Genomic DNA, 26,550 nt, shown 5'->3' on the forward strand with positions numbered 1-26,550 from the left:
TGTTGGAGGGTGGAGCGGTAGGACATTCCAGTTCACATAGAATCTTGAAGAGCTTGCGGGTGCTTGATTTGGAATTGGAGATTCTGGTGTTTTAGATGGTGCCTTTAGCCAGTAGAATAGCTTGCTTGTACTCCTTTGATGCGGTGGTGAAGCAAGCTTTGTTTAAGTCGAATGGGGTTTTCTTCCATTTGGATTCAGCGTTGCATTTTTTTGCTCCGGATGGTGCGGCTGTCCGGGGTATACCACGCATTGACCTGTGAGGCACGTTTGGGCTTGCGTAATGTTAGGGGAGCAATAGCGTTGACTGCCCGTGTGGTGGTCTTGTTGCAAAGGTCAGGGTTGCAGTGTGGAGTGCGAGTGGAGTGCAGATCATCCAGCAACTGCAAGATGTTGTCTTTGGAGAGGTTGTGAGAGCTCTGTGCTAACGTGGGGGTAGAGGTAGGGCAGGGGTAGTACTCTGTGTTGGTAGGCATGGTGTAGAGGATGATATTGGGGTCGGTCCAGGGGCATGCTAGGTTGGAGGTAACAGTAAGACATGCATTACTCACCGTAGTAGCATTTCCGATTATTGTATCTGCTTAAATTCACATGCTGTGCATATGGTCCGACATCCAGTGGTAACCGCGGAGTATTGCATCTTTCGAAGGACCGAAAGGGGAAGTCGGCATAGGCGTGTCTGTAACACTATCCCTATCGTGAAGTGTGTAGTACCCAAAATCCCTCACGCACCGAGGTCCCGCCGATTCTATTTTTTCTGCCATGAGGGAGCCCAAGGCTATAGTGAGTGAGTACATAAAGAGAGAAAGTAGTAAGATGTCTATGTTCCTTCCACCCCGAGCGGGGAGGTAGGGAGGGCGCATGTGAATCCAAGCAGATACAATCATCAGAAATGCTATTACGGTGGGTAATGCATGTCTTCTGATGCTTGTTAATCTGTTTAGAATCACTTACTGTGGAAAGACTAGCGAGCAGTACCCGGAGTTGGAGGTGGGTTGTGTCGAAGGGAGCTCCCATGAGCCTGGTCAAAACCACATTCAGATCCCACGGAGGGGCTGGTTGAGAGATGGGAGGATAAATCGTCCTGACCCCTTCCATAAAGGCTTTAATTACTGGTATTTTCGACCACGATACTTTTCGTTGTTATGTGGTGTGGGCTGACAGAGCAGCCAGATGAACCTTTAGGGAATTGAAGGCTAACCCAGAGTCCAACAGGTGGGTTAGATACAACACAATGTGTGAGGGTGAGCAATCGATGGGATTGACGCCCTTGGAATTGCAAAAACAAAGAAGTGATGGCTGGAAGGTTTAGACTGAATGTTAACCACTGGTATTGCTCAGGGCAACCATCCAGACCATCGTTCTTTGCCTGCCAAGCCATTACAGAAGGGGAAAGACCATATGCAAATCATGGTTATGATTAATTCAAAACCTTCCAGCCATCACCTTTCTGTTTTGCCCTTGGAATTGCACCAGATGACAAAACGTTTCCATTTGCTTGCATAGCAATAACGTGTATTAGGCTTTCTCGCTTCCCTGAATATGTTCATGCATCTCTGAGTGAGTTGCAGGTGTCCAAACTCTATGATCTCAGGTGCCAGGCTATTAAGTTCAGAGTTTGTGGGCATGGGTGTAGGGTCGCCCCCCCTGTCCTGAGACAACATGTTGGGTGGCAGGGCAGCTTGATTGGTGGGGAGAGGGACATTTCCATAAGTGAGCGAACCAGGGGACCACCAGTATCATGGTGACAGGTTCCTGGTGCATCTGGTGCACTATCTTGTTGAGAAGGGGAGTTAGGGGGGTGGGGGTGGGGGGCTGTAGCGTAGACAAATTTCCCTGACCAAGTTATCCAGAGACCGTTCCCCTTGGATCCGTTCTGGGGATACCTGGAGGCGTAGTCTTGGCATTGGGCGTTCTCCTGAGTAGCGAACAGGTTGATCTCTGGGAAACCCCATTCTGCGAAGACATTACACGCAATGTCTTCGTGCAGTCACCATTCGTATTCTTCTGGCAGAGGAAAATCGCTGCCGAGTACGTCTGCCAGAAGATTGAGTTCCCCCGCAACATGTTGGGACAACAAAAACATGTGTTTGAGAGCCCATATCCAAATGTTTTGGGACAGCTTGGATAGCCCTGGAGAGTGAGTGCCCCCCTGTTTGTTCAGGTAATACATTGCTGTAATGCTGTCTGTTAGGATCAGTATGGTCTTCCCTTGCAGGTGCACCTGAAAGGCTTTCAATGCTTTGAACACCGCTACTAGTACCAGTAAGTTTATATGGTTGGACGCTACTTGAGGGGACCACACTCTGTGTGCTGTCTGCTGAAGCAGGTAAGCCCCGCACCCCGTGAGAGATGCGTCTGTCGCGAGAGTGGCTTCCACTGCAGGGGTGGTGAAGGTTTTCCCCTTCAAGAGGTTTTCTCTTGACCACCACTGCAAAGAGAGAACGAGGGCTAACAGGACAACTAACAGAACTTCCCATTGTCCGCTGGCCTGACACCACTGGCTGTTGAGCAACTCTTGCATGGGACGCATGCGCAGCCGCGCGTGGGGAACCAAGTATATCCATGACACCATCATCCCGAGCAAACGCATGGCTTTGCGTACCGTCACCTCCCGACTGGCTACATATTGAGGAATCTGAGAGAGCAAGTTCTGAACCCATTGAAATATGAAAGTATGCATCTTTCAAATCCAATGTTGCTATAAAGTCCCCCTGTTTCAGCAATGGGATCACCTCCTGCAGTGTTACCATGCAAAACTTCTGGAGTTTTATAAATTTGTTCGCTGGGCGCAGATCCAGAACAGGACGCATGGCGAGATCCTTTTTGGGTACAAGGGAGTACACTGAATAAATACCCTTGTTTACCTGAAGAATAGGGACGGCTTCTATGGCGTCCTTTCCCAGCAGTGATTCCACCTCTTGGATCGGGATCTCCAGATGGTCCGGTGAAAGGTGCCGTGAGCGCGGCGGCCTGAACTGTGGAGGTCGGGCGAATTCCATGCAATAACCGTGGGCGACCGTCTTTAAGACCCACTGGTCGGAAGTTATCCCCTCCTATGCCTTGAGGAAAGATGTTAATCGCCCCCGACTGGGGAGACATGGGAGGGGACCTGTACTTGGTGGTCATTTCTGACCAGAGGCTGTGGCTCCTCTGGGATTGGGGCCTCTGCCTCTACCTTTGCCGCGTTTCTGACCTCTTGAGGGGTAGCAAGTAGGGCTTCCGGATGTTTGATTCGTGTTGAAGTTACCCGTGCCGTAGTTGTTCTGACCGGCACGGGCTTGTCCTCAAAAGGACTACCGAGAATTGTTACCCCTCTGGGAGGAGGGTTTTTGTGTAATTTGGTGCAAAGAACTAATAGTCTTGTGCTCCTTCTTGGCCGTCTCCAACGCTTCATCAACTGCTTTCCCGAAGAGGTTAGTCTCCTTAATGGGTTTATTAAGAGGGAGGCCAGAGTCTCAGGTCTGAAGCCCGATGTACGCAGCCATGCGTGTCTTTTAAGAAGAGTACCTTGTGCAAGAGACCCGCCTGCTGTTTCTGCAGTGTCCAGGGTGTTCTTCACCACATTCTGGTTAACCAGTTTTCCCTCTGAAACAATGGCGAGAAGCTTTGTTCTGGCGGGTTCAGGAACCTCCTGGAGGCCTTCTTGAAGTAAGTTCCATTGGGCATCAGCATAGCTTTCTAATAACGTAGTATTATTAGCAACACGAATGGTGTATGCAGCTGCTGATGTGACGTTTGCCCAGGGCATACAACCTTTTAGACTCCTTGTCCTGTGTGGATTCTCCCGTGGCAAGGGGTATCCCTGCCCTCTTTCGAGTGGTAGTCACTACCAGTGAGTCCGGAATTGCGTGCCCTTTGATATACAGAGGGTCGGTAGAAGAAGGCCGAAATAATTTTTCGACTCTCGGGTGCACTGCCCGTGTTTTAGCAGGTGTGACCAAAGCGGGAGCTACTCGTCTCTTAACAGAGTTAAGAAGGGGGATGGATTGACTCGCCACAGGTTTTTCTTTAATCCTCCACAAAATCCTGCTCCGGTACCGCCTCTTGAGTGGCTATTTTGAAGAATTCTGCTGCTTTTTTCAACATGGAGTTGAAAGTCATTTGGTCATCCACAGGGAGGCCTGGCGAGCTGGGGTGGATGGAGAAGAATCTAGGCACAAAATATCAGAGTCCTGATCTTGTTGTGTCCAAGGGTTTTCACCTTCCTGCTGGATTTCCTCCCAGTTATCCGTCGTATCCTGTTGATCCTCCTCATAGTTTGAGAAAGGAAGCTTCCTCTTCTTCATTATAGATGTCTCTAAGTATCCAAATGGATCACGTCTTGTTGGAAAACCTGAGACTGATCTACTTGAATTTGGGGGGTAGGGTCTACCCGAGCCCTTTTCGGGGGCGGATGATCAGAAGAACTGATAATCCGCTCCAGCCGATCCATACAACCCTCAAATCTTTCTGTAGTCCATTTAGAGGACCCAAACGGGCCCACGCGAGGGGAATTGACGTTCTCCGCACTGTGGCGTCGACAGGAACCTCTAAGGGTGTCGGAGAGAGGCTCTTGACTATCTACGTAAGCCTCATCGGAATCGGGATTCCAACCCGCTGAAATCTTTTCCGCGGATTGACCCATAACCTAAGGCGGAACCAAAATAAGGCCCACCGTGCGCTACTTCTTCTTCCGATGCTACTTTGGATAGTCGCCGAATCGTCATGAGACAAAGACTCCGATGCTTTGTCGGTATTAGAAATACCGTCCACGCCACCAGGAGGCTTAGCGGTCGGGTTTCTGGGAGAGGCCTAGCCGTAGTTTTCTGGCCTACCGAGGCCTTGGCGATCGTCGAAGCGTCGGGTTCCTGACTCGACACGTGTTGGTTTTGGGGTAGCGCCCTTGGTTATTTTTGATTGCCCAGTCGCAATATACGCTGCTGCGAATGCGGGGGAAGGCTTTGGATCAGAGCGATCCGGGGGAACCGGCGAAGACTTCGGCGGCCCCGTTGGCGCTTTTGCATTTTTCAACGAATGCATTGAAATTGGCTTAGGGGTTGTGTGCTTAGTGCGATGCGCTTGTCGCCGGGTGTGGTCCCTGTAGCAAGACCAGAGTCGAGCCTGGAAGGGTCGGGGACGGGCGTGGCGGATCTAGAAGTGTCCGCCTTAAGGTCTATAACATCCGCGTTGGACTTTTGGTCACCCGAAGTACCCCCGTCACTTTCGGCTGGTGTGGCGCGGGGGTGGGTGGGGGGAGGACGCGCAACATACCGTACGCAGCCCACCACTTTACACAGCGCTCCTTAAGGGTCTTGGGCCGAAGCAGTTTGCATGCCACACACCGCTTCTCATCATGCTCTAGGGGGAGACCGGCGTTACACATCCTGTGTTCGTCCTTCCAAGGAGATCTGACCCTACACTTAGGGCAGAATCGAAAAGGAGTCCTTTCCATACCAAAAGGGAAGGATGACCAGACCGAAAGGGAAAAGGAGGAAAGACATACCAAACAATATGGCCACCCTGACCCCACTCTGCCTACTGTATAGGTCAGCCAGAGAGCCCGACCACGTGGACAACCCGGCCGCCGGATCTTAGGCGCCGAAATCCACAGCCGTAGACGATTCCCCCGTAGTCTTCGTCGAAGATGTAGTTATTGGTGAAGTGACTTAACGGGGAATAACCGACAAATTGGTAAAGATAAACAATGTCTTTAGTAAGAGCTCTGCTATAGGACGACCAGTTATCTGGGCGGGAAAAAACAATCTGAGGGACCTCGGCGCATGAGGGATTTTATGGTTCTTCACACGTCACAATAGTGATAGTGTTACAGACACGCCTATGCCGACGTCCCCTTTCGAACCCCGAAAGACAAGATGCAATACTCTGCGGTTACCACTGGATGTCGGACCATATGCACAGCATGGGATTCTAAGCAGATTAACAAGCATCAGAATGTTGTACTTAATGTCTGCAATCCAGTCTAGCATACGTCCTTTGGCATGAGCGGGATGGGATGCAGTATGCATTGTGTGAAACCAAGAGCCTTGAGGGAGCTGGCATTTGATACTGCGCCGAGGCCGTCCTCGCTGTTTAGGCCTAGATTCGGGTCATCAAGGAGAAGAGTCTTAGAGGTGAGCTTCATGTTGGTGAACAGGACGTGGATGAGGTCTTGTTCAAACGATGACAGTGGGCCTGGAGTGCGATAGGTTACTTACATAGTAATGGTAGAGGTGTGGAAGAGGCAGAGTTTGGCAGAGAGAAGTTTGCCAGATCGTAGGATAGCGGTGCTGATTTCTCGGATAGGGAGCTACTCCACCTCTAGCGTCCTGTGTCTTTCTGGAGTATGGTGTAGCCAGGCGGAATGGTCAGGGATAGGGATGTATATCCAAACATTTCAAGGCAGTGATAACTGCACTAACAAGGGTCATCCCTCTAGTACTCCCTTTACTTCAGGCTTCTAAACTACTTCCTGTGATTTCTCAGACATTGTGACGCTCATTTGTGCCTTGGGGTCTAGATCTCATTGCCCCTTTTCACACTGTCCTTGCTGCATTATTATTTGATTCTATCAGATGCCTGGCAAAAGTATGGTCAGGACAAAAGCACTTCCTGAGCCATATATTTGGCCTGAGGTTTGTGGCACTTAAATAATGCTACCCTGTAAACTGCATCCTAAAAACAACCTGAAGCGGATGTTAGGTGGTGCGAGTGCTTGTTAGAAAGATTTGTCCAGTCCAAAGGGGACTAACTTCTAAAACCAAGGCAATCAGACAATCCTTAACTTTTCTTGTCTCACTTAGTGATTGCTGAGATAGAGCATCAAGGTTAACTCTTAGCCGGGGAGCCGGGTAGATAAGAATACAGGATAACAGTATTACTTTACAAAAATATATATGTTCACAGAGATAAGATTATGAAAATATACTTTGCATCTCATAAAAGCGAAGCAAAGGCATTGATGTAACAGGCCACAAAAAGTGCACTCACCAATAGCCAAAGATAAGAGTTCATACCACGGTAGTACCTTGGGACTTGTACTGGCCAAAAGGAATGCAGTCTTTCATAGGAATGTAAGAGACAAATCGGCTTCTGATTAGCTGAGAAATATACTGGTCCAGACGCTGCGCTGTCTGCAGTGTTGAGAGGACTATTTGAGTGCCTCAGTGTTCAAGCCCTTCCTTTGTGAGTATCCTCAACAGTTACTAACTTCTGCCAGTGAAAGCACGGGTTCTCTCAAGACAAGAAGTCATTGGCGGCAGTTCCTGTATTCCAGATGTTCAGCAGCGTCTCCTCTGCTGAAGAGCAGACTCTTTAAGCAAGGAGTAGTGTGGGGCCACGGATGAAGCTGCTGCACCCAAGAGAACTACAGTTGGGTATAATGCAGCCATCTGGTTCCCGGAACGTGCAGATCCAGTACCATGAGGTAGAGATGGCATTTAGTTAAACAGGTTCAGGTAGAAGACCAACTCAGTGTCCCAACATTACCTTTTGGATTTCTTTGGATTTTACCTTCTGCTTTGCCTCAGGTAGAAATCGCACTTATCTGGCTCTCAAATTCTAGTGTTTCTGTGACCTCTTGCAGAGTGGCTAAATAGCAATGATTTCCTGTAAAAGGGGACCTGGAAGTCTTGCAACTCAGCTGTGGTTGCTGGTTCCCGAATTCCCTCTGGTTGGTAGAATCTGGTGTCTGCAACCAAGGTCACAGAACAGATCTTGGGAAAGTGCAGGCATTAACACAGTTTCCACAATTCCTCTTCGGTTCTGCGTCATCTCCTTTGCTTCAGAGCTTGCCCAAAGATTAAACAAAGGATAAACACTCTCGTTAAACATGGTGTTGGGGGGTGAGGGTGGAGTTTGGGGTATGGGGGGGCTTTTGGGATGGATATTGTGCCCAAAAATTAAACAGTTGAATTAATGTAAACGTATTAGATGGCTGACTCGCTGGGGAGCTTCCATATACGAGGAGGTAACTCTACTCCCAATAACAGGGCTATGTTCATTTAAACTTTTACTGGCCAAACAAATTGCAGTGGGCCTGCCAAATTAAACTTTCACCAGCTTCTTCAATTCCCTCATGTGTAAGGAATGTAGATTCAAGTCTTGAATCCAGAAACCATTCACAAACAAGTTAATTTACTTATTTAGGCAACTGTGCTACCCTTGCTCTCCGAGACAAGCAGTAGCTATCACCATATATGGCAAAATGTTTGCATATGAGAACAACCTAACCATTCGATACTGCACTGAATTTGCATATGCAGTATCCACCACACCCCCTCCTAAATCCCCCGCTGCCACAAACACTTGTGCAAAGGCCAACAAGTGAAGCCCAGAGTCAGCTGAATGAGTCGACCTACACAGGTAAAGAAAATGCCTCGAGGCACTCACAACCATTGTGCCTCTACAAGAACATACTTTGTCAGGGTTTATGTCCAACCCCCTTTTCTGTGTATTCCGACTAGACAGTACTGGGCCATAATGCCACTACTACAGCAGGGGATTGGTTTGGGCAGAGTCAAAATGCCCTCCACCGCGCCAGATGGTTCTATTCGTAACCTGGGTGTGGCGAACCTATGGCTCAAGAAAAAAAAACGCCTCCACCTATTGAATTATGGACAATAGGTCTCAAACAAAATATTGTAGGGAAAAAAACACAAAACACAAGGATGACAACATAGGGTGTGGATAGCGTTCTCGAATGCCAAATGGAATTAAACACAACATTGGATTGTATATTGAAAAGCAAAGACACTTTTACAAGTGGTTCCATTTTTTTTTTAATCAAAAGATTACCACTTAGGGAAGGGGCATCCCAGGCACAGGTGATCCTACCATTATCACAGGGCTCGGGATAGGCAAATTAACATGACCGTTTACACCTTTTAATGTCTCGACAACGGTCAGTCTATTCCCTCTTACTCCACTACCTGAACCTAGCGCAGTAAAACTATGGTGATTAGGCTATTACTATTCACTCCACCCAACTCCGAACTGGCACCTGCTAAGAAATCGATGGTTAAAACATAGTTGCAATCCATCTAGAAGAACTAAAAGCAGGTCACCTGTGAGGCAACGCTTGCCTGTAATCCAAAATGCCCACAGAAGTAAATCCTGACCCTTCCAAGTCGAGGCAAGGGAAAAGTTACAGACCTCCATAGTCCATATATCATTACATGTGATTCATGTAAAGCAACACAATCCCTTTTGCCAGGGGCTTAGGTATTCCCGCTAGAACTCCCCTCACTCACTATTTGGGATCCCTGTTCTGAACTTCCTACTAGACAGTATGTCATGAATATGACAGGTCTAAATCCTTTCCTGGGTGCCTCTCTGATGACTAACCGCATGAGCTAGGCCGTCTTGAGGAACCCTTTCATTATGACTTGACCCACATAATATCAGATTTCCTGTCATATTGTGCTTAGATTCACCCCTTAAACAAGGGGTAAATGTCAGAGGAAATCCTAAATGGGACCCCTTTGTCAGGGGTCCCATCCATGTCTCAATCCTCTCACACTCGCCACACAAAGCCCCAGCTAACCTGTCAACAGTCATTGGGTCAGTCATCTGCAAGTCACACAGTCCCTGGAAACAGCTACTTCCGTACAAGCTCCATGGAGACACCACACAGCCACTTAAGGTCAGGCATCAGCCACCACTGCACTTAGCCACCCAACCAACTATCAGCATGCCAACACAGCAGGAATTACTAATCTGAAACTTAGTCCATTCAGTCTGAGGCAGTCGCTTGTGCCTATTTACTGCCCAGGTAAAAGGAAATGTAGCATCCCAAAGCTACCAAATGACATGGAGGCTACACATGCACCATGGATGATGCAGGGCTGTCAGAGCTTGCAAAATCTACTAGCCAACTCACATTGCAGAGGACATTTTATGAAGGGAGAGTACCAGTAGCATGGTACTTGACCTTGCTGGGGAGTATGGGGATATTCAAAACTTATTTGACATTTAATGCAAATAAACTGTTTGCAGTAAATGGCAAATAAAAGTTTCTCTGTGCTAGGCTGGACTTTGGCTGGCAGCATTGCATCAAATCTGTAGTTATTTTACTGTCACATGCACCATATTACATAAAGCACTCGTGTATTTTGTCAACCGTCACAATGGGGCAAGGGCATTTCTCTTAAGAGTATGTAAACTAAGGAACTCGCCCTTCGGGTCTGGTGGGATTTTTTTTTAAACTGAGAGGCCTGGCTGTGTGCCAGACGTACAATTGCACTTCATCTCACTGCAATACAAAAAAACATGAATAAGTACCAAATAGATAGCAAGCCTACTTGCCAATAGTTTTTACATTTGAATCAGAATAGCAAGGTGAACTATGTATAAATACGTAAGAATATATCAGCAATAGGGAATGGGGAGAACAATGAAGGATTCTAACTAGAGTTTACGTAGTTGGGAATGTAGAATGTTATTTGAATGGAAGAGACGAGGGGCCAAGATCTATGGCTGCTGCCAACTCTTTGACTTAAATAAAGAAATGTGAAACACTTACTGTGTGAGTGTCCCTGCTTAATAGTGGCAACGAGGATGGGATTTGACAAGGAAGCTAAAGTGTATTTAATCAACGATGCCAGTGAGAATGGAGTGGGGTGTGTGCCGATGAAACCAGATGGAGTTGAAATGAATACTGTAGCATTTGCCTCACGTGCTTTGAAGTAAGCGGAGAGGGGATATTCAGTGTTGGAGTTCTATCTGGGGCAGCCATTAACAATGGTAATGGAGCACAAGCCATTAGTTGCGATATTTAGCAAGAGAGGGCATGGTGTTTCTACAAGGATCGCTCAGTGGATAATAGCCATGCAAGGACTGAATTTTGAGATTGAGCATATTAATGTTAAGAAAAACATACTGGCTGATGCACTGTCCAGGAACACAGAAGGAGGTTGAAACTTCGATGGAGAGGAGGAAAAGTATTTGTAGGGAAAAGGATGGGGAGGACTTTGTGAATACTTCAGCAGTTCAAGAGGGGATAGGGGTGGAGTGCTGTGAAGTGGATGAAAACTATAAGAAAGTTGTTGAGTTTGTGAGCGGTGGTTAACCCAGGGACGAGATAAGTGAAGAGCTCAAAGGATTTCGTAGGGTGTAAAATGAATTGTCAAGGAAGGCAGGATTTTAGCGATGGTACACAGGATTGTGGTACCTGAAGGAATGGATGCTGGAATTTGCACAAAAGGATCACTTGGGTTTGAACAAGACCAAATTATTAGACAGGACTATTGGTGGAATGGTATGGACGCGGATATACAGAAGATGTTGCAAGACTGTGAGGAGTGTAGTGCGAGAGGTAAGGTGGTGAGCACTAGGAGTCCCCCGATAAGTGCCCCACCTGTACCCAATGTGGTTTGGATTGTCGTAGCAGTGTCGTAGCAGTGGATATGATGGGGTCGTTGGCCGTGAGCGGAGTATGTGCAGTGATGGAGGGTATTCTAAAATAGTTTGGCGATGCATGCTACTACCAAGGTGCCGCCATTTGAGAGTTTGAGACGAAGAAAACCGAAAAAAAACGCTGTACCCTTGATGGCGGAACAGGGCAAGGATGGCGAGAGTGGATGGAAAGTGGTGGTGGCAAAAATGATATGATGAAATAAATTGTGTGAGGGATATCGCCATGGTTGCAGGGCTGTGGTTAAATTGAAGCTGGGACGGAATGTGGCAAAAGGTAGGTCTAAATATTCTAGGGCCAAGTTGGCCAAGGAAGAACAGGGGGACGCTGCAAGGTTTGAGAATGGAGAGATGTGGATTAAAGAGAGAGTGAAGAAAGTGAGAGGTGGACAAGTTAGAAGATTGGGATTTAAAGGTGGATATAAAGGGGAGTAGATGTGTTACATATGAAGCAGCATACCAAGGTGGACTGTATGTATAAATACAGAAGAATATAGCAGCAATAGAAAATTGAGAGAGCAAGGAAGGATTCTAACTCTAGAGTTATAGGTTGTTAGGAACGTTGAATGTTATTTGAAAGGAGGGTTGGCGGAAAGGAAGGAGATAGGGGCTGAGGTCTAGGGCTGCTGCCAACGCTTTGATTTCAATAAAGAAATGTGAAACGCAGTCTTACCTTTACAAGAAATAGATGGAAGCTGATCTGTCCTAGATGTTTAAAGGGAGATAGAATGACAGAACGGAGTGTAAGAAACCTGAAGGTATTATCCCACCTAGTCACCTGGAATCTACCATTCAGGGTGCCACGGGAGGGCCATCGCTTTTGGATGCAGACCCTGGGGGTGGACAAGCTAAAGAGGCTAACCTGAGTGGAGGGTCACAGGTGATTGGAGGAGAATGCCTATAGGCGAGACGCAGTATATCCAAGGGACAGTGGGAGAGGAGGAGGAAGTCCCAGAGGCCTTTATCGGATATGCCATGTCCATTGTCCCTGATCCACAGGGGAGACCTAAGGAGGTACAAGTACATGAATTTGGAGAAGAGGGAAGATCAAAAGAGACAGACATGGTGTTAACATTAATAGCCCTTTTTGTCCCACTAAACCAGACTTGCAGTGGCAGAACACAATGTCAGGGTAAGGAGTAATCTACCACAAAAGTAAGTCGCTCCATTCAGTAAACACAAGGCTTAGTGATTCCCCTCTCGCCACTGTCAATCATGCAATGTTTCAGTACATAGACCTAACCTCCAATCTCATTCCATCTCGCCAGCCCCATTCAAAACTAATACTAGGACGAAGAAGAGGCATCCAAGAGTACTGAGGATTACCTATGGAAAAGACATTGGGAAAGACTACTACCAACTACTATTGACCTGGCCCACATATCTAGTCAGGCAGGGACAGGCACTCAACTATAATCATTTACACCAGACTGCACGGAGGACTATAAAAGGTGTGGTTCTTGTGAGAAACCGGAGGGCTTTCTTACTTATGGACCCGAGGTATTCTTTGTTCAGGTGGCCAGGGCACAACCATCACCTTTGGAATCAGACCCTGGGAGTGGATTAGTGCGGGAGGATCACCTGAGCAGGGAGTCCTTGGGGACAGTTAGCCTTTGGGAGAGATGCGGTATTACCCCCCGCCCCCTTCTGTCAGACTCCTACCCGAAACTTCCTCCGTATTTATAGGTGGTTATGAATCCTGTCCGTTGCCCCCTCCCAAATTCCAACAGGTACCAAGATTAAAGGGAGGCATAGGAGAAGATAGATATCCCTATCCAACATCCTCGCAGTCACTATGGGGCATTATCATCTAAACCCCATTGACATACAATCACACATCTGCCCCCCCTTCACCCTGGCAAACACTTGGAGAAGGTTCCCTCCATCATGAGGGAAAACTACAACTCCCATACTTCCTCCCCATTGCCTTCTTTCAAAACCACTGGGACGAAGAAGAAGAGGAGTAACAGAGCTATGAAGATTGCCCATAGGAACCAATGAACCATGGATTCCTATGGGCAGTCTCCATCTTGTCCAATTAACAAGGACAGGCAGGGTCAGGCCTCCCTTTTCAACCATCCACACCTGACTCCAATTAACAGCACAGAGACACTTTGATCGAGCAGGGGATGCAGTGTGGACCAGAGGCACTGAGGAGTCCTGAAAGAACCCTGGAGAGTGTGGAAGGGAGCTGAGGGCCAAGACGCTGATCCTGTGTTGTTGAAGGAGTGCAGCAGGGCTGAGGAGCTTTGCCTTGCAATAGCCAGAGGGGGCAGATCATATCCTGTAGGGCATATGAAGGGAAGCCCAGGTACCTGACCAGGTGAGACGCATGGCAAGAGAGGAATTCCCAGTGAGCGTGTGTGGCTGGAGCGGAAACCCGAGCACTGAATTTGAGAAAAAGCAGGAAATAAAAAAGGCCCTTGAAAGGCATTATGGGACTTTTTTTTAATGAAGTCGACTTGAGTAAGTGAGTGGTCCGGCGTAAAACGAAACTAAGCCCATTTGAAAGACTCTGCACTGTGTTTAGGCTCGAGCCCGAAGGAGGGAAGCCTAAAGGAATTGAGCTGTGAGAACATTTTGGCAATCAAATGGGTCCGAGCCCGAATGAGGGAGACCCAGAAATTGTGATTAAAGAGAGACATTCTTTTGAAGAGAGCCTGAGAAGATTGTGCAAACTAATCTGGTCAAATATTTGAACTGTGTAAAAGCCTGCGAGTACCATAAGGCATAGTAAACACTAAAGAATAAAGCTAGGGGAAGGGAACCCTAAGAAAGTAAAGTGAAACGGTTTGAGCCCGAAAGAGGGGAACAGAGGAAAGAAAATGAAAGTGAGAGGCTGGGGCCCAGTTGAAGGGGTCTATAGAGAATTAAAATACATTTTCCTTTGGAACTTGTGGTGGTGCTGCAAAACGCAAGGGATTGACCTGGACTGGGGGGGGGTGGGGGGAGACCAGAGAGATCAAAACCCTGAACTTTGAGACAGAGAACGTGAATGCCAAGCAGGCTCTGAAGGGCCGAGCCATCTACCCCAGGTGTACACGCATCGCAGAATGTGCCCATACGTCAAGTGCTCCCACCCACGTGTGATACAAAGTTGGCAAGAATCTTGATGCCATTCCGTCATCCTTTTGTTTAGCACTGATTTTCTGTTTGTATTACATTTCCCTATTTTACTTTTATAGTATTAGAGTGAGGGCAGGCAATAGGTCTTCTAGTTTAATTGTTATTCTTTTGGACCAACAACGGACTAGGGCTGTTATGTTTTTATTTAGATCGTAGAGTGTGCTCCCATCTTCTTCCAAACCCCTTTTGAAGTAAATAAACTGGTGATTTTTATCTTTTGTGTCCTCGTCCTTCTTGTGATACCATGTCTGACTCACATTCTGCAGTGGTGGGAGAGCGAGCTGGAGATGCAGCGTAGAGCATGGGAGTCAGGCAGCAGAAGGAAGCACCAAGAAAGGGCAGGAGAACCGGGAGAAGAACAGAGTGCCAAGACTCTGACCCGGTATGCCAGAAGGGGTACAGCGTGGCTAGGGAGCTGCATCTCCAAGGAGCCTAAGTGAGGTACTCTACTGCAGGCTGTTGCCCGGGTTTGACAAACTGCTAATTCCCTTGGGACATGTGCTGTTCCCAAGCGTGTCTGAGGGGCAGGTGGTGAGGCATGGACCTCGACCCAAGCAACAGACGGAAGACCGCTTACCAACACTGCGCTTACCGGCGAGTTTAATGCAAAAAGGAAGAGAAACTCAGTAGCGTGCGGGTGGATGGAGCGGAACTGAAACGTTGTTGCATGTGGCATGAAAGGACAGAAAGTAGAAATAAAGGCTTATTGCACGCGTTGCGAAAGGAAAGAAAACAGAACGATAAAGAAGGTTTAATGCGCTAGAGGCGTGAAGACAAGAAAGCTTTAAAGTAAAAGAAACCAGAGAGGGTGCGACCGACCCAAAAAGGAGAAGGGTACTAGCGACACGAAAAGTGGAAAAGATGTGAGTGTGCACAAGAAAAGGGAAGAGTGTGCAAGAGGCACAGTAAAGTGAAAAGGAGCAAGAATCACGTGCAAGTGTGCACAAGAAAGCAAGGAGAAAGTGTGACAGGCACAGAAAGTGTGAAAAGAGGAGCAGGAAACCCCAACCATGGAAAGTCAAATGTATTGTGAACGAAGGAGAAGGGTTATTCATCAGAGTGATCTCGCTAAAGAGGAGCCAAGAGCCTGGCGTTCCCGAAAGTCTCTGATACTGCTCCTAAACTAATTGTGACTAAGAGGAGACGCATCCTGACAAACTGAACTTGGGTCGCATCAAAGGGGCCAAAGCTTGGGCAAGAGAACCCAGAGAGGCCTAACAAAACCAAATACTTACTTTAAACCAGAGAGACATAAGCTTGGGGAATGGAACCCAGAAAAGCCTACGAGGAACTGTTATATTTTGTTGTGTTCAAAAATTGGAGGAATTGAAACTTAGGGAAGGGAACCCCAAGAAACACTGGAACATTGTGAACTTTATGGAACTAATCAAAATGTAGTCATAGGCACCCCTCTGCGAGGCCCATTGACCTGTTCTTTGGGCAGGTAACCTATTTGTTCATTGTTTAAGGGACTTCACCCTAAGTTTCCTAGGGTCATCCAGACGTGGACCCCTTGCTCACTGTGCCCAGAGAGGCACAGCTCCCCCTCACTGATGAAGCCCAACAAGGCTTAAGCATGTGTCTGAAGTTGCTGTTGGTACTCTTGTTCATAGGGGAATTGCCATAGCATTTCGGTGCTGGACTGTCCATGTGGGCGGCACAAAGACTAATATGCAAATGGGTATTTCCCTTCTGTGAAAGGTACAGTGAGCTAACTTTTGGCTGTGGCCTCTCGAGTGGGTACCTTCCCAAAGAACAGGTCATTTAGCCGTGTTCGCTCTCGAGAGGCGTGCCTGTGACTATTTTTTTAAATTTATGGAAGTGTTGCAAGAACCCTGTGGAGAAGTTTTCAAATGGCATCCATTTTTGATTGAACTAATCATTTAAATATTGGCTGAACTACACCTAGTAAGAAGACCACTTGAAACCAGTCTTGGCCGGTGTCTTCTGAACCACTATTTGTCCTTTAAGAAAACCCCACATCACATTTTGTTAAAGAGTACGGGCAAGCATGGGTTTAGACACAGACGGATTTTGTTTTTGAACTTACAGACATTGACGGCCCTTAGAAATATCAGTTGAGGGAAAAATCCCTTTAGAGTTAGGGCCAATTAGGTATTGCACCAACACCAGAACTTTATTGAATAAAGGTTTTGAAACTGTTACTATTGAGACTGTCTCTCTTGATACCATGCTTGTCTCAGAGGAGCCAGTTTTAGCGACTGCTGAAACAAATACAAATCAGTCTCCAAGAAATGCTTTTGGTGGCCATGGCTTCGAAAATAAATGGCAGTGTATATGCCTGCATTAAGCTCATGGTTTGGAATGTTGGCTACTAAGCAGCATGCCTTTGAGAGCTGCTTGAGTATCGTTGGACAAGGAGTGGAATGGTTAATCATATAGAGTCCCACGGACACTCCCTATTATGGTTAAAGTTACTTCTCATTGGTAAAATCCTGTGAAGCATTCGCTTTATGTCACCTCAAACATTTCAAGCCAAGATGTTCACTAAATAAGTGAATACAAACAGTCAGGAATGAGGAAAGTGGCAGCCAACGACTCTGTATCCTGTCACGCACAAATCGGAAAATATGGAAATCAATAGTCTCTTATTTTAGTGGAAAGAATGGCCATTGTGGCACTGCTCTTCTACGCTCTGTAGCACAACAAGCAAAAGGTGCTACAAATAACCCACATAACTGATACGACCACATGCATTTTCCATCTTCAGACATCAACCGCCACAAACAAGAAATTAAAAATAAATACATTTAAAAACACCCTTATTTTTACTTTACTTCGGTGAACATTTCCCTGTCACATTGTACTGGTCCCGTTTCACACCTTCAAGGGGTGCAGCATTTGTGGCCACTGACAGAGGAAGTGGTATAACCACCACTATGCCTCCCTTACACCCTGTGGGCCGCAAATATTTCCAAAACCAGATGGGCCGCCACGGGAGTCCCAAACATGCTGAGCTTTGGGCATGTAGTAAAGGTCCTTGTAGCAAGTTACATAAATGCATACCAAAAAATATACATATAGAAACAAATGTCCAATGGAAATTAAAAGGCATTGCTAAGAATATACAAATCAAATGTGGAGAACAGCACACAAACAATTCTTAGCCAGCCTGCAATCATTAGTCTGAATGTTTGGCATGAATGGGAGTTGCAAGACTGTAATTATGCAGATTTCATAAAAGTATCAACAAAATTCCCGCCAAGCGTCCATCCCTCATTTTGCCTTGTTATTTGCAAAGGGGATGCAGGGGCTGCTATTCAAGATGAATGGTCTATATTGTAAAACAGGGCTCTGCCATTCTTTGGGATTTGGTAGTCGGGGTGGTGGGCTAACCCAAATCCATAGTACAAACAGAAAATGGGCTAATTTCTACCGTCTTGCTCAGATATCGCATTATGTGATATTCTCGTCTTTCTTTTTCTGTCTTTAATTGGATCATGTAAGACAACTTCCAGAGTGGTGTCATCAAATATACCACCCGCGATAACAATTGTGGCAAACCACGATCTTACAATACACATATGCGTAGGGATATCATCAGAACATGCCGAAACACAGACAGAACAATTGATGACTTTACCTGCGGGTCTATGTTCTGTGATGCTACAAATTTGTATACCACATCCAATTTTATTCAGGTTTGTGTTACTCTTTTCCAAAAGAATAAATCTGTAACATGTAATGGGGAGTAATTTCATAACAAGGTATGAACTATGAGGCGCAAATGTTCACGTGAACCCTCACTAAAAAGAATCACAAAAAATACCCTGATATTCATAAAACATTTACAAGGTGATAACAACAAAAAGGAGGGATTTGCTTTGTCATGGTAAAATCGGCTCAGAACAGATTAAGCTATTCTTGCAAATATTCTCTGCATACCTGAAAGTCCAATTTGGTGTCCAAATATTGTGGAGCTAAGATGCGTGACATTCCGAGAATATCCTCCAAATGGCTTTAAGGGGTCCAGAGTCAAAGTAATGGACACTGAAATATTTATAGGACCAGAGTCCTCAATAGTCTGCGGTGTTTGCGTTGATCTAGCTTGGCCACTGCTCACTGTACTTTCTGGAGTTGCTGTATCATTAACTAAATGTTTTAAGGTTTCATTTTCACATATGCAGAAATCCAAATCATTAAAACTCAGTAGGAAAGTGTTCCAGTCCTAAAAATTGAAGAAAAAGAGAAAAAAACAAATAAGGATTAAAATAAAAATGTGTAACAACGAGTAAACAAACAAGGGGTGAGCTAAACATTTATTTGAAATTATGCATACAATAGCACCCCACTATTTTCCATTTCCATTTTCCTGGAACAAATACTTGACATTTGAGCTAATTTGTATACCAAAAAGCATTGCCGATTTGGCTGTGAACAGTAGGTGAATTTCCAGTAATGGCTACTGGGCGGCACTGTGTGCGACTTGGCTAATTCTGCTTTCACATTTCAGGTGGCAGGGTTTCTTCCAAACCTTTAAACCCACCATAACTTTGCTGGAGTTTGATATACATACACGTGGTCAGGGTAGACTAAAGGAGCTCTTACAGGCAACATTCAACACTGCACTTACAAAGTAGCTTGTGCATTTACAAAATGGCTTTTCCCAGCCACCTAGACGCTGTTCTGTTCAATTTTGAGGGACTTACTCCTTTGTAATGCACATACCTAGTTTAAATTTCTCAGCTGGTTTAGCATGAAGCACAGGGAGAGCAATGTTGCACTGTTTTTGTATTCACTTAGAATTTTATTCCACACTTCTGAAAAGTATCATTGATATAACTGCCTATTCCTGTATTAGAAATAGTGTTAGAGTTTATACACCAATAGGGCTTTACTTATTTTGAAAAGCTGCTGCTCTTCGAAAACTGTAACATTGGGTTGTGAATTTCATAGTGCGCTTCCAAAACAGTCTTACTGAGTTCTTGGCCATGATTAGCGGACAGCCCCTCATAAAATATCTATGTTCTTTACTTTCCTTTGGACTGTATTCTGAAAAGTAATGTTAGTTTAACTGTATCCATTCCTAACAGAAGAACAAGTTACATATGTTGCGAGGTGTATGCTTATAACAGTCTTGGTATAACTAGGTGATTCTTGAAACTGAATAACACTGTTTATGGCCAATAGTTTCTGCTGCCCTTGAATTACTTGCTGTATTCTAAAAGTCTAACTAATTTGGTTTTACTCCCCATGAATAGCCGATTGACATTCTAAATGTGAATCATTAGGTTTTACTCACCACTGCATATTGCTGCTCTAAATAAGATTGCATGGCATAGTTGGAGATTCTGTATTACATAAGGAATAGATTTATAAAGTCTTGGTAGGACTTTAGAAAAACTGGCCCAACAATCCTTCCTCACTTCTGTAGTGTAAATAGCCGTTAATGGGTGAGGCGGTAACTTCCCCGGCTCCAAGAGATCCACTCCCGCCCCCTTTGTGGGGGACCAGCTCACACCTTGCGCATGTGCTAATTTCTGACACCACCACCACCACCCCTCCCCTACTCTACTCTAGGAAGGACAGCCCTTAGAATCTGGATAAATAAAGCATGGAAGTTGTTGCCATGGTTCCATAATGTCGCTGTGGCAAAAACACAAAGCTTGGTAAGGACATCACAGAGCAAGGGGCCAGAGAGACTGAAAACTTGAGATTACAGTAATACTGGAAAGTCCATCCTATCCTGACAAACACCTTGCTCTGCCTCAATGGTCAAAAGGCCCAGCAGGTCACAGAGCAAAGCACTTGGGCATGTTAGAATGTGGTCGGAGGCATCCCTCAGCCTGCCAAAATGCTAAGGAAGGAAAATTGGGCAACTACAGCCCTCCATCTCAAGAAGCCCTTACTCTAGACCAAAGGTCCTTGCCTCCCATAACCCCTTAGCAGGTAGCTCCTGGTAAAGTTCGACATTTCAGATTGCCCTTTCCCTATTCTGCCAGCTAGCAGAGGCTAGCTGGCCTCATGGGATGCAATGCCTTTATTTGAGACAGAGAAAAAGCGAAAGCAAGGGACATGGTGGTATTGACAGGTGCAATTGTGAGCTAAAGAAATGAAACCTGTCTGCAAACGGTCAGGGGTAGGAGTACAGGGATGCATTTGTTTTTGCCTTGTAAGGCCGACTTCCCACTTCCTCCCTCCCCCCTGCCTAACTGAAAACCCGCCAAGATCTACCATGTTGCACGCACATGTGTGTACACACACACACACACACACACACTACCTAGCCATTAACAGTAACCAAGCCAAGACTCCACTCTCTTAATTGACCCCATCAGATTCTCCCACATCAGCGGCTAACCAGATCAAAACCACTGTAGTCCATCAGATCTTGGGCACTTCCCCAATGGATAACATGGATACTCCCAGATTTCCCCCACAAAAACAAAGAAAGCAGATTGGCACTGAAAGTAGGTACTTCCAACCGGCACAGATTCATTCCACAGGTTTCAAAGTGGCCTCTTCGACTGTCCCACTAATGAACCACCCCCTTTTTTCTTACAAAGTGACATGCAGTGAGGCCACCATCAGTGGCAGAAGGGCGCTATACAAGATCACTTTACATTGAGAAGGAAAGAGGACAAGATGTCATAAGTAGTGTTAGATATTACATGGCCGCGCGAGCACAGGTGACGGTGAACCAACTTTCTACTGACTGGTTTCCCTCTAAAGAGGGATACCACACGTGGCTGTTCCTGCACTACCCTAACCTTTGCCCTAAGCTACAACAGCTTGCAGAACTTATTTGTAGAGACGAGAACATCTGTGGACTGGCGAGACAGGGAAGAGTACAAATTGGCCCTCTTTTCCGATGATGTATTGCCATATGTGACCAGACCAGAAATGTTCCTCCCTGGGCTGATCGATCAGCTACAGTAGAGGAATACAGTGCTTGTTCAGACTTTAAAATACATTTCATGAAATCAGTGGTACTACCCCCGATGGATCCCACACCCAAGTTGATTGAACAGATAGCCCAGAATGGATTTCGCACACAAGTCACAGGCTTGCGATATCTCGGCATCTCCCTTCATAGGGATGCTCCACAGTTATTTGGTGCCAACTACCCTCTTTTGTGTCTGCCATTAAGACAGACGTGACACGAGGGAAAGATCTGGTTTAGTTACGGGTGGGTCATCTGGCTGCCCTAAACATGAATGTCCTCCCACGTCTACTGTTTTTATTTTAAGTGTCCCCATATGTTTTTTAAAGAGGCAAAAACAACCCTTTTGAACTTCATGTGGGAAGGGAGGAAACTGCATGCAGCCTACAGTACTTTGATCTTACTGAAACACAATGGTGAGGTGGGCTTCCCAGACTTATAGAAATATTATAGGGCAGCACAGCGAAGGGTCCTTTTGGACCACCTGTTGGGTAGCAAGGAAAAACAATGGGTCTCTCCGGAGAATTATTTGATGTCCCCAGTTAATATAGGGGAGTGGTTGTGGGTGCCTGGTAGGCAGCTTCCGTAGAGAGTTAGGAACCCTTCAATATTGGCTACTTTATGGGGGTGATGGAGAAAAGACATTACCTAAAGAGATTACAACTTGGCGCTCCCTCTGAGTTTTCTGTAGGCTCCCCCGATTAGGGACAAGATCCACAAGCCACTCCAATTTCAGGCATATTATGGAAGAGGTCGGACTAGAGTAGGACAACTGCAGAAAGACAGATCCATCCTGGCCAACCCCATCCTAGATTAACTGGGAGGGGACCTAATGTCAAATTCCATGTATTGAAGGGAGTCCTGGCAGACCGCAGTTGGATTAATTCCCTGAACTCGCCCACTGACTGTGTTCAAATAGATCCTTAACTCGCACACAGGGCCCAGAGACCGAATTTCAAAACTTTATTCAGCTTTAGTGGAAGCCAACAATAGGAAAATGGAGAAGGCCAAACATTGGGCCTGTGACACTCCTTTTCCTAAGGATAGGGATCCTAGGCCAGCCATATGTCGACAAGCATGGACAGCTTAACAGCAGTGCAGCATAGGATGCATGGCTATAGGCTGTTGCAACAGTGGCAGTTCTCCAAGGATAGGCGATCTAAGATGTTTCCAGCAACGAGCCCTCTAGGCTGGCAGGGATGTGGTAACATTGGCACTTACTGGCACGTTTGGTGGACTGTCCGGCAATCCAGACATTCTGGAAGGGGGTTCTGGGTTGGGTGAAGAACATGATGGAATTGAGAGACCCCTGACCACCCTCCCCCACCCCCTTACTGCTGCTTTTTGGGTTAAACGACAACGGCAAGGCCTAGATCAGACTTGCACACATGGCAGATAACCTTCGGATAGCAGTTAGTGCATGTATAACGATATGTTGGAAGAGATCATGCACCCCGCCCCACAGAGAATGGCTTCATAAAGCACAGAATCACAAAATATCATAGATGTGGGATGGCTCCCTTTTCCTGACTTATTACAGGCAACATAGGACACTAGATCAACCAGGGTATCCTCAGGATCAAGTATGACCATCCAATCTACCTGTAGGCCCGGAAGGAATATCCCGGGGGGGCTTCCTGGTGACTTGTGTTGAGAGCGGTTTGCAACGAGAATACAGCAGGAGTCATGCCCTATGACCCCAAATGATATAGGAGTAACCCAAAGTAACCAGCAAACATAGCAATTGGATATCAGTAGTGGGAGTAATGGTTTTGTATGTGCATCTAGAGAATGAAGTGTACTTTGGCTGGTCCCCATGTATGATTTGGCGGGGTTGAGGGAGAGGGTGGGATCTGTGTGGGAAGGGAGAAAATTATAAAACTGTTAGAAAGTTTATGATGCAACATCTTACATTTCCTTCTTATTTTTCTTTTTCACGTTCTTTGACAAGAATATAGGCAGTACCAGGATCCTAGGGAAATTTGATTTAATATACAATAATTGAATGTTAGACTATCTCTATATTCTCCTCTCCTGGTCTGTCCGCGTGATCCTGTATGATTTACATATATTGATGTTACTACTTCCAAAAATAAAAACCCTTTAACTATCCTCCAAAGTCTGGGTGTTCTTAAGGCCATCTGTGACAATTGATAAGAACACTGGTTTTCTCTGAGTGTTAGAAAGGAGGGCAGGGACATTTTTATTGCTAGACATTCCAGCATGTTTATGTCGAGCTTCCGGCTGTTTGGACAACTTTCCCTATGAGCTTTTGACAATGCCTCCTCCCATTCAGCCTCTGAGGAGTCTGTGGTGATGGTAATTTGTACTGACGAAATGACAAAAGGTCTGCCCTTTAATGCTTTGATTCGGTCAGCCATTGTAGCGGGTTACCACCTTTTACAGCATGTCCACTAGATCATCCCAGCCACAAGATGCTTGGGACCCCTGGCTTGAGATCCACTGCTACAACGGGCGCATGTTGAGGCACACAAGGGATGATGGGGTCAAGCATTTTCAAAAATTCATAACCTTTCAGATCATTGTGAGGAGCCAGGAATGAGACTCTGACACCAGGGAGTCATGGTTTTGGTCAAAGACTTTTATTAACATAAAAGGGGGTGGGGCAATGCCCCTCTATCCCTGATCTAGGAGGCGTTTCCCTACTTAAAACCAAAACTAAGGGTCTGTCAATGTCAGAATGTCCAAAGCAAAACCGTCCCATGTCCAAAGTACTATCCTTGAACCCACATTCTTACAAAATTAACTCCAAGGTGAAAAGGAGAATGTCTTTGTCCTGGAGTGGTGTACATGTGTTCAAAAAGGAAATGCGTAACACAAAAAGTTCCAGAATGATAGAGTTCCTTATTCCAAAAGATGATGCCTTCCCCTGGATTTCTCCTCACTCTGCTTTATATTCAAGAATATCAGTTCCTTAAGTTTCTCTTGATCCACAACACAACTGGTATACAGAACAACTTGGTGGCTGATAGACTGTATTTTGCTAGAATATCTGGTGTACTCTCCTGCCAGGTTTCTTCTATCGTCAATATATTTCTACCATCTTTTGTTAGTCATGATGTATCCTTATCAGGACTTCCTTGAATACTGTGTAATACACACTGCTCAACTTGCTGATGCCTGGTGTGCTTTCCTGCCAGGTCTTTCTCACATGAATATGCTATCAACTTGCATCTGCCGGTATACTCCACTACCAGGACTTCCCTCAGGTGTACTGCATACACTCTCAAACCTCTCAGTCTCCTATTCTGCTTTGCCTCTTCAAGAAATGTTAATTTGTTTGGTCCCTCTCATATATTCCATTCACGTTAAGTTTTGACAAGGCTGCCAATATGCCCCAGTGTCCCCCCCTTCCTTGGGCGGACTGGCTGGTTCTTGCTGGCGTGCGTGGTTTCTCTTGCAGCAGTCTCTCTGGGTTTCCTTGCCTCTCGACTCCGTGTCTCCGCTTCTCTCTCTACCATGGCTTCCGTGCACTTGCTTCGCATCCCTCTGGGCTTCGGTTGCATGAGGGCTGCCTTCGAGTACCTGTGAACACCCTTAAGCCTTCCGCTAGTTTCTGCCATTATCGCAGCATGCTCCCTCTTGCAGTCTGCTTCCTTCTTCCATGTCGGGGAGCTGGTTGGCTCCACGGACAGCACAGAGAGAAGCAGCCTTCGTCAGTCAGAGCCTTCAAGCTCCTGTCAGCTGGTCTGCTGGTTTAAAATATCTTTGTATCAAGGAGAGCCCCCTGTGATTCCAGTCTACCTGTATGCCAACATTGTTGTCGATCCAGGATAGTGTTGGGAGAGTGGTGTCCACCTGGTCTTGATATTTGAGCAGTAAGGGATTCCACCTCCTGGCCCAGACCAGAATGTGTGAACAAGCTACAGACAGGAATCAGTTCCCTGGCAACACGAAGAAAGGACCTCCCACGATTTACGTGATGCCAGGCAGTGCAAGGCACGGAGCGTGGGGGACCACAGGAGCAGAAAAGAAAAAGTAAAGAGAACAAGGCAGATAGAGAGAATAACAAAAGACCCAGCACCAAGGCTGAAGGTGAAGGGTAAGAAGGGTGAGGAGAAAAGGCTGGCCAGCAGAGATTGAAGAGGCCAATTCTAGAAAAGAAACTCAGCAGTATTACTTTTGAACAAGAGGAGGTTGCGACCAGAGGTCAAAATGTATTAATAAAAATAATAAAAAATAAAAAAATTGGAACCAAGTTCCCTGCTGGCCTGCCCCTGCACCCCACAAACCCCATCTCACCCGCAATTCAAACCCCCAAACCTGTTGTTTAAGAGAATATTCAGTGCAGTGCAAGTTTAAACTTCTTCCAAAACTTATTTTAAAAACGAAACCATTACGGAACGGTTTACTTTTAAAATAAAAGTATAGGAATAGTAAAGCTCATTTATTTTCTTTTTAAAGAAATGTTCAAAGCAGAGGAGCACCGCTCCCGCTTACTTGGACCACGGGTTGTGACGAAGCGAGGCCAGCGCCAGTCATGTCTCTATGGTGCGCAGTGTCCAATGAATGCAGTGCGCCGGCACACAAGTTGCTAATAGCAACAACCCACGTAGTCTGAACCGCGGAAGGCAGCCGATGGACCCCGTCACAGCAGCATCACAGCCAGTATGGCGGCACCCAGGAAACAAGGGTGACCAGACAGGAAACGCATAAGGCAATCCAAAAGCCGCCACAAGGCATGCCATGGAAGGGAGGCATGGCGGGTCACACAAGTAAGCGATTTGACACCCGGCATCAGATGTGTTTCTTTAACAACTAGAGCGCAGCGTGCACTCCTGGCTTGCAGTAATCTTCATTACTCCACTCATCCTCTTCGGCACAGTACTTTCGTTTTTAGGGCAATGGTAGTTTATGAGGTCTTGTTTGTGTAGATAAACCCCGTAATTCTCACACAAGAAAAAAATACGACCCACTAGGGGAAAAAGGGCCACCACACTGCTTGCAGGGAGAACAAGGTTTATTTCCACACAAAATAAGATGCGCCAGCAAAGAGCTTTGCTGCCGCAGAACATTCTGCCAGAATCGATATGAGCAACAGCTTAAAAGGGCACACAGCAATCTGTGACGTAAGCTACTGTGAGAAACTTGAAGGTGTCTCACCTCTAGTC

The 26,550-nt window shown here is 46.2% G+C and overlaps 1 protein-coding gene across 1 annotated transcript in view; it reads right to left on the reverse strand.

Moving 5' to 3' along the window:
• Positions 1-26,550, reverse strand: part of TMEM248 (transmembrane protein 248) — a 313,604-nt gene that overhangs the window by 241,690 nt on the left and 45,364 nt on the right. Inside the window, exon 3 of the mRNA XM_069614858.1 lies at positions 18,421-18,703. Within this exon, the coding sequence (XP_069470959.1) occupies positions 18,421-18,703 (283 nt within the window). The remainder of the gene's footprint in view (positions 1-18,420; positions 18,704-26,550) is intronic.

The sequence above is a fragment of the Ambystoma mexicanum genome, chromosome 9 (assembly GCF_040938575.1).
Source record: "Ambystoma mexicanum isolate Mex_15411 chromosome 9, UKY_AmexF1_1, whole genome shotgun sequence".
NCBI classification, from domain to species: domain Eukaryota; kingdom Metazoa; phylum Chordata; class Amphibia; order Caudata; family Ambystomatidae; genus Ambystoma; species Ambystoma mexicanum.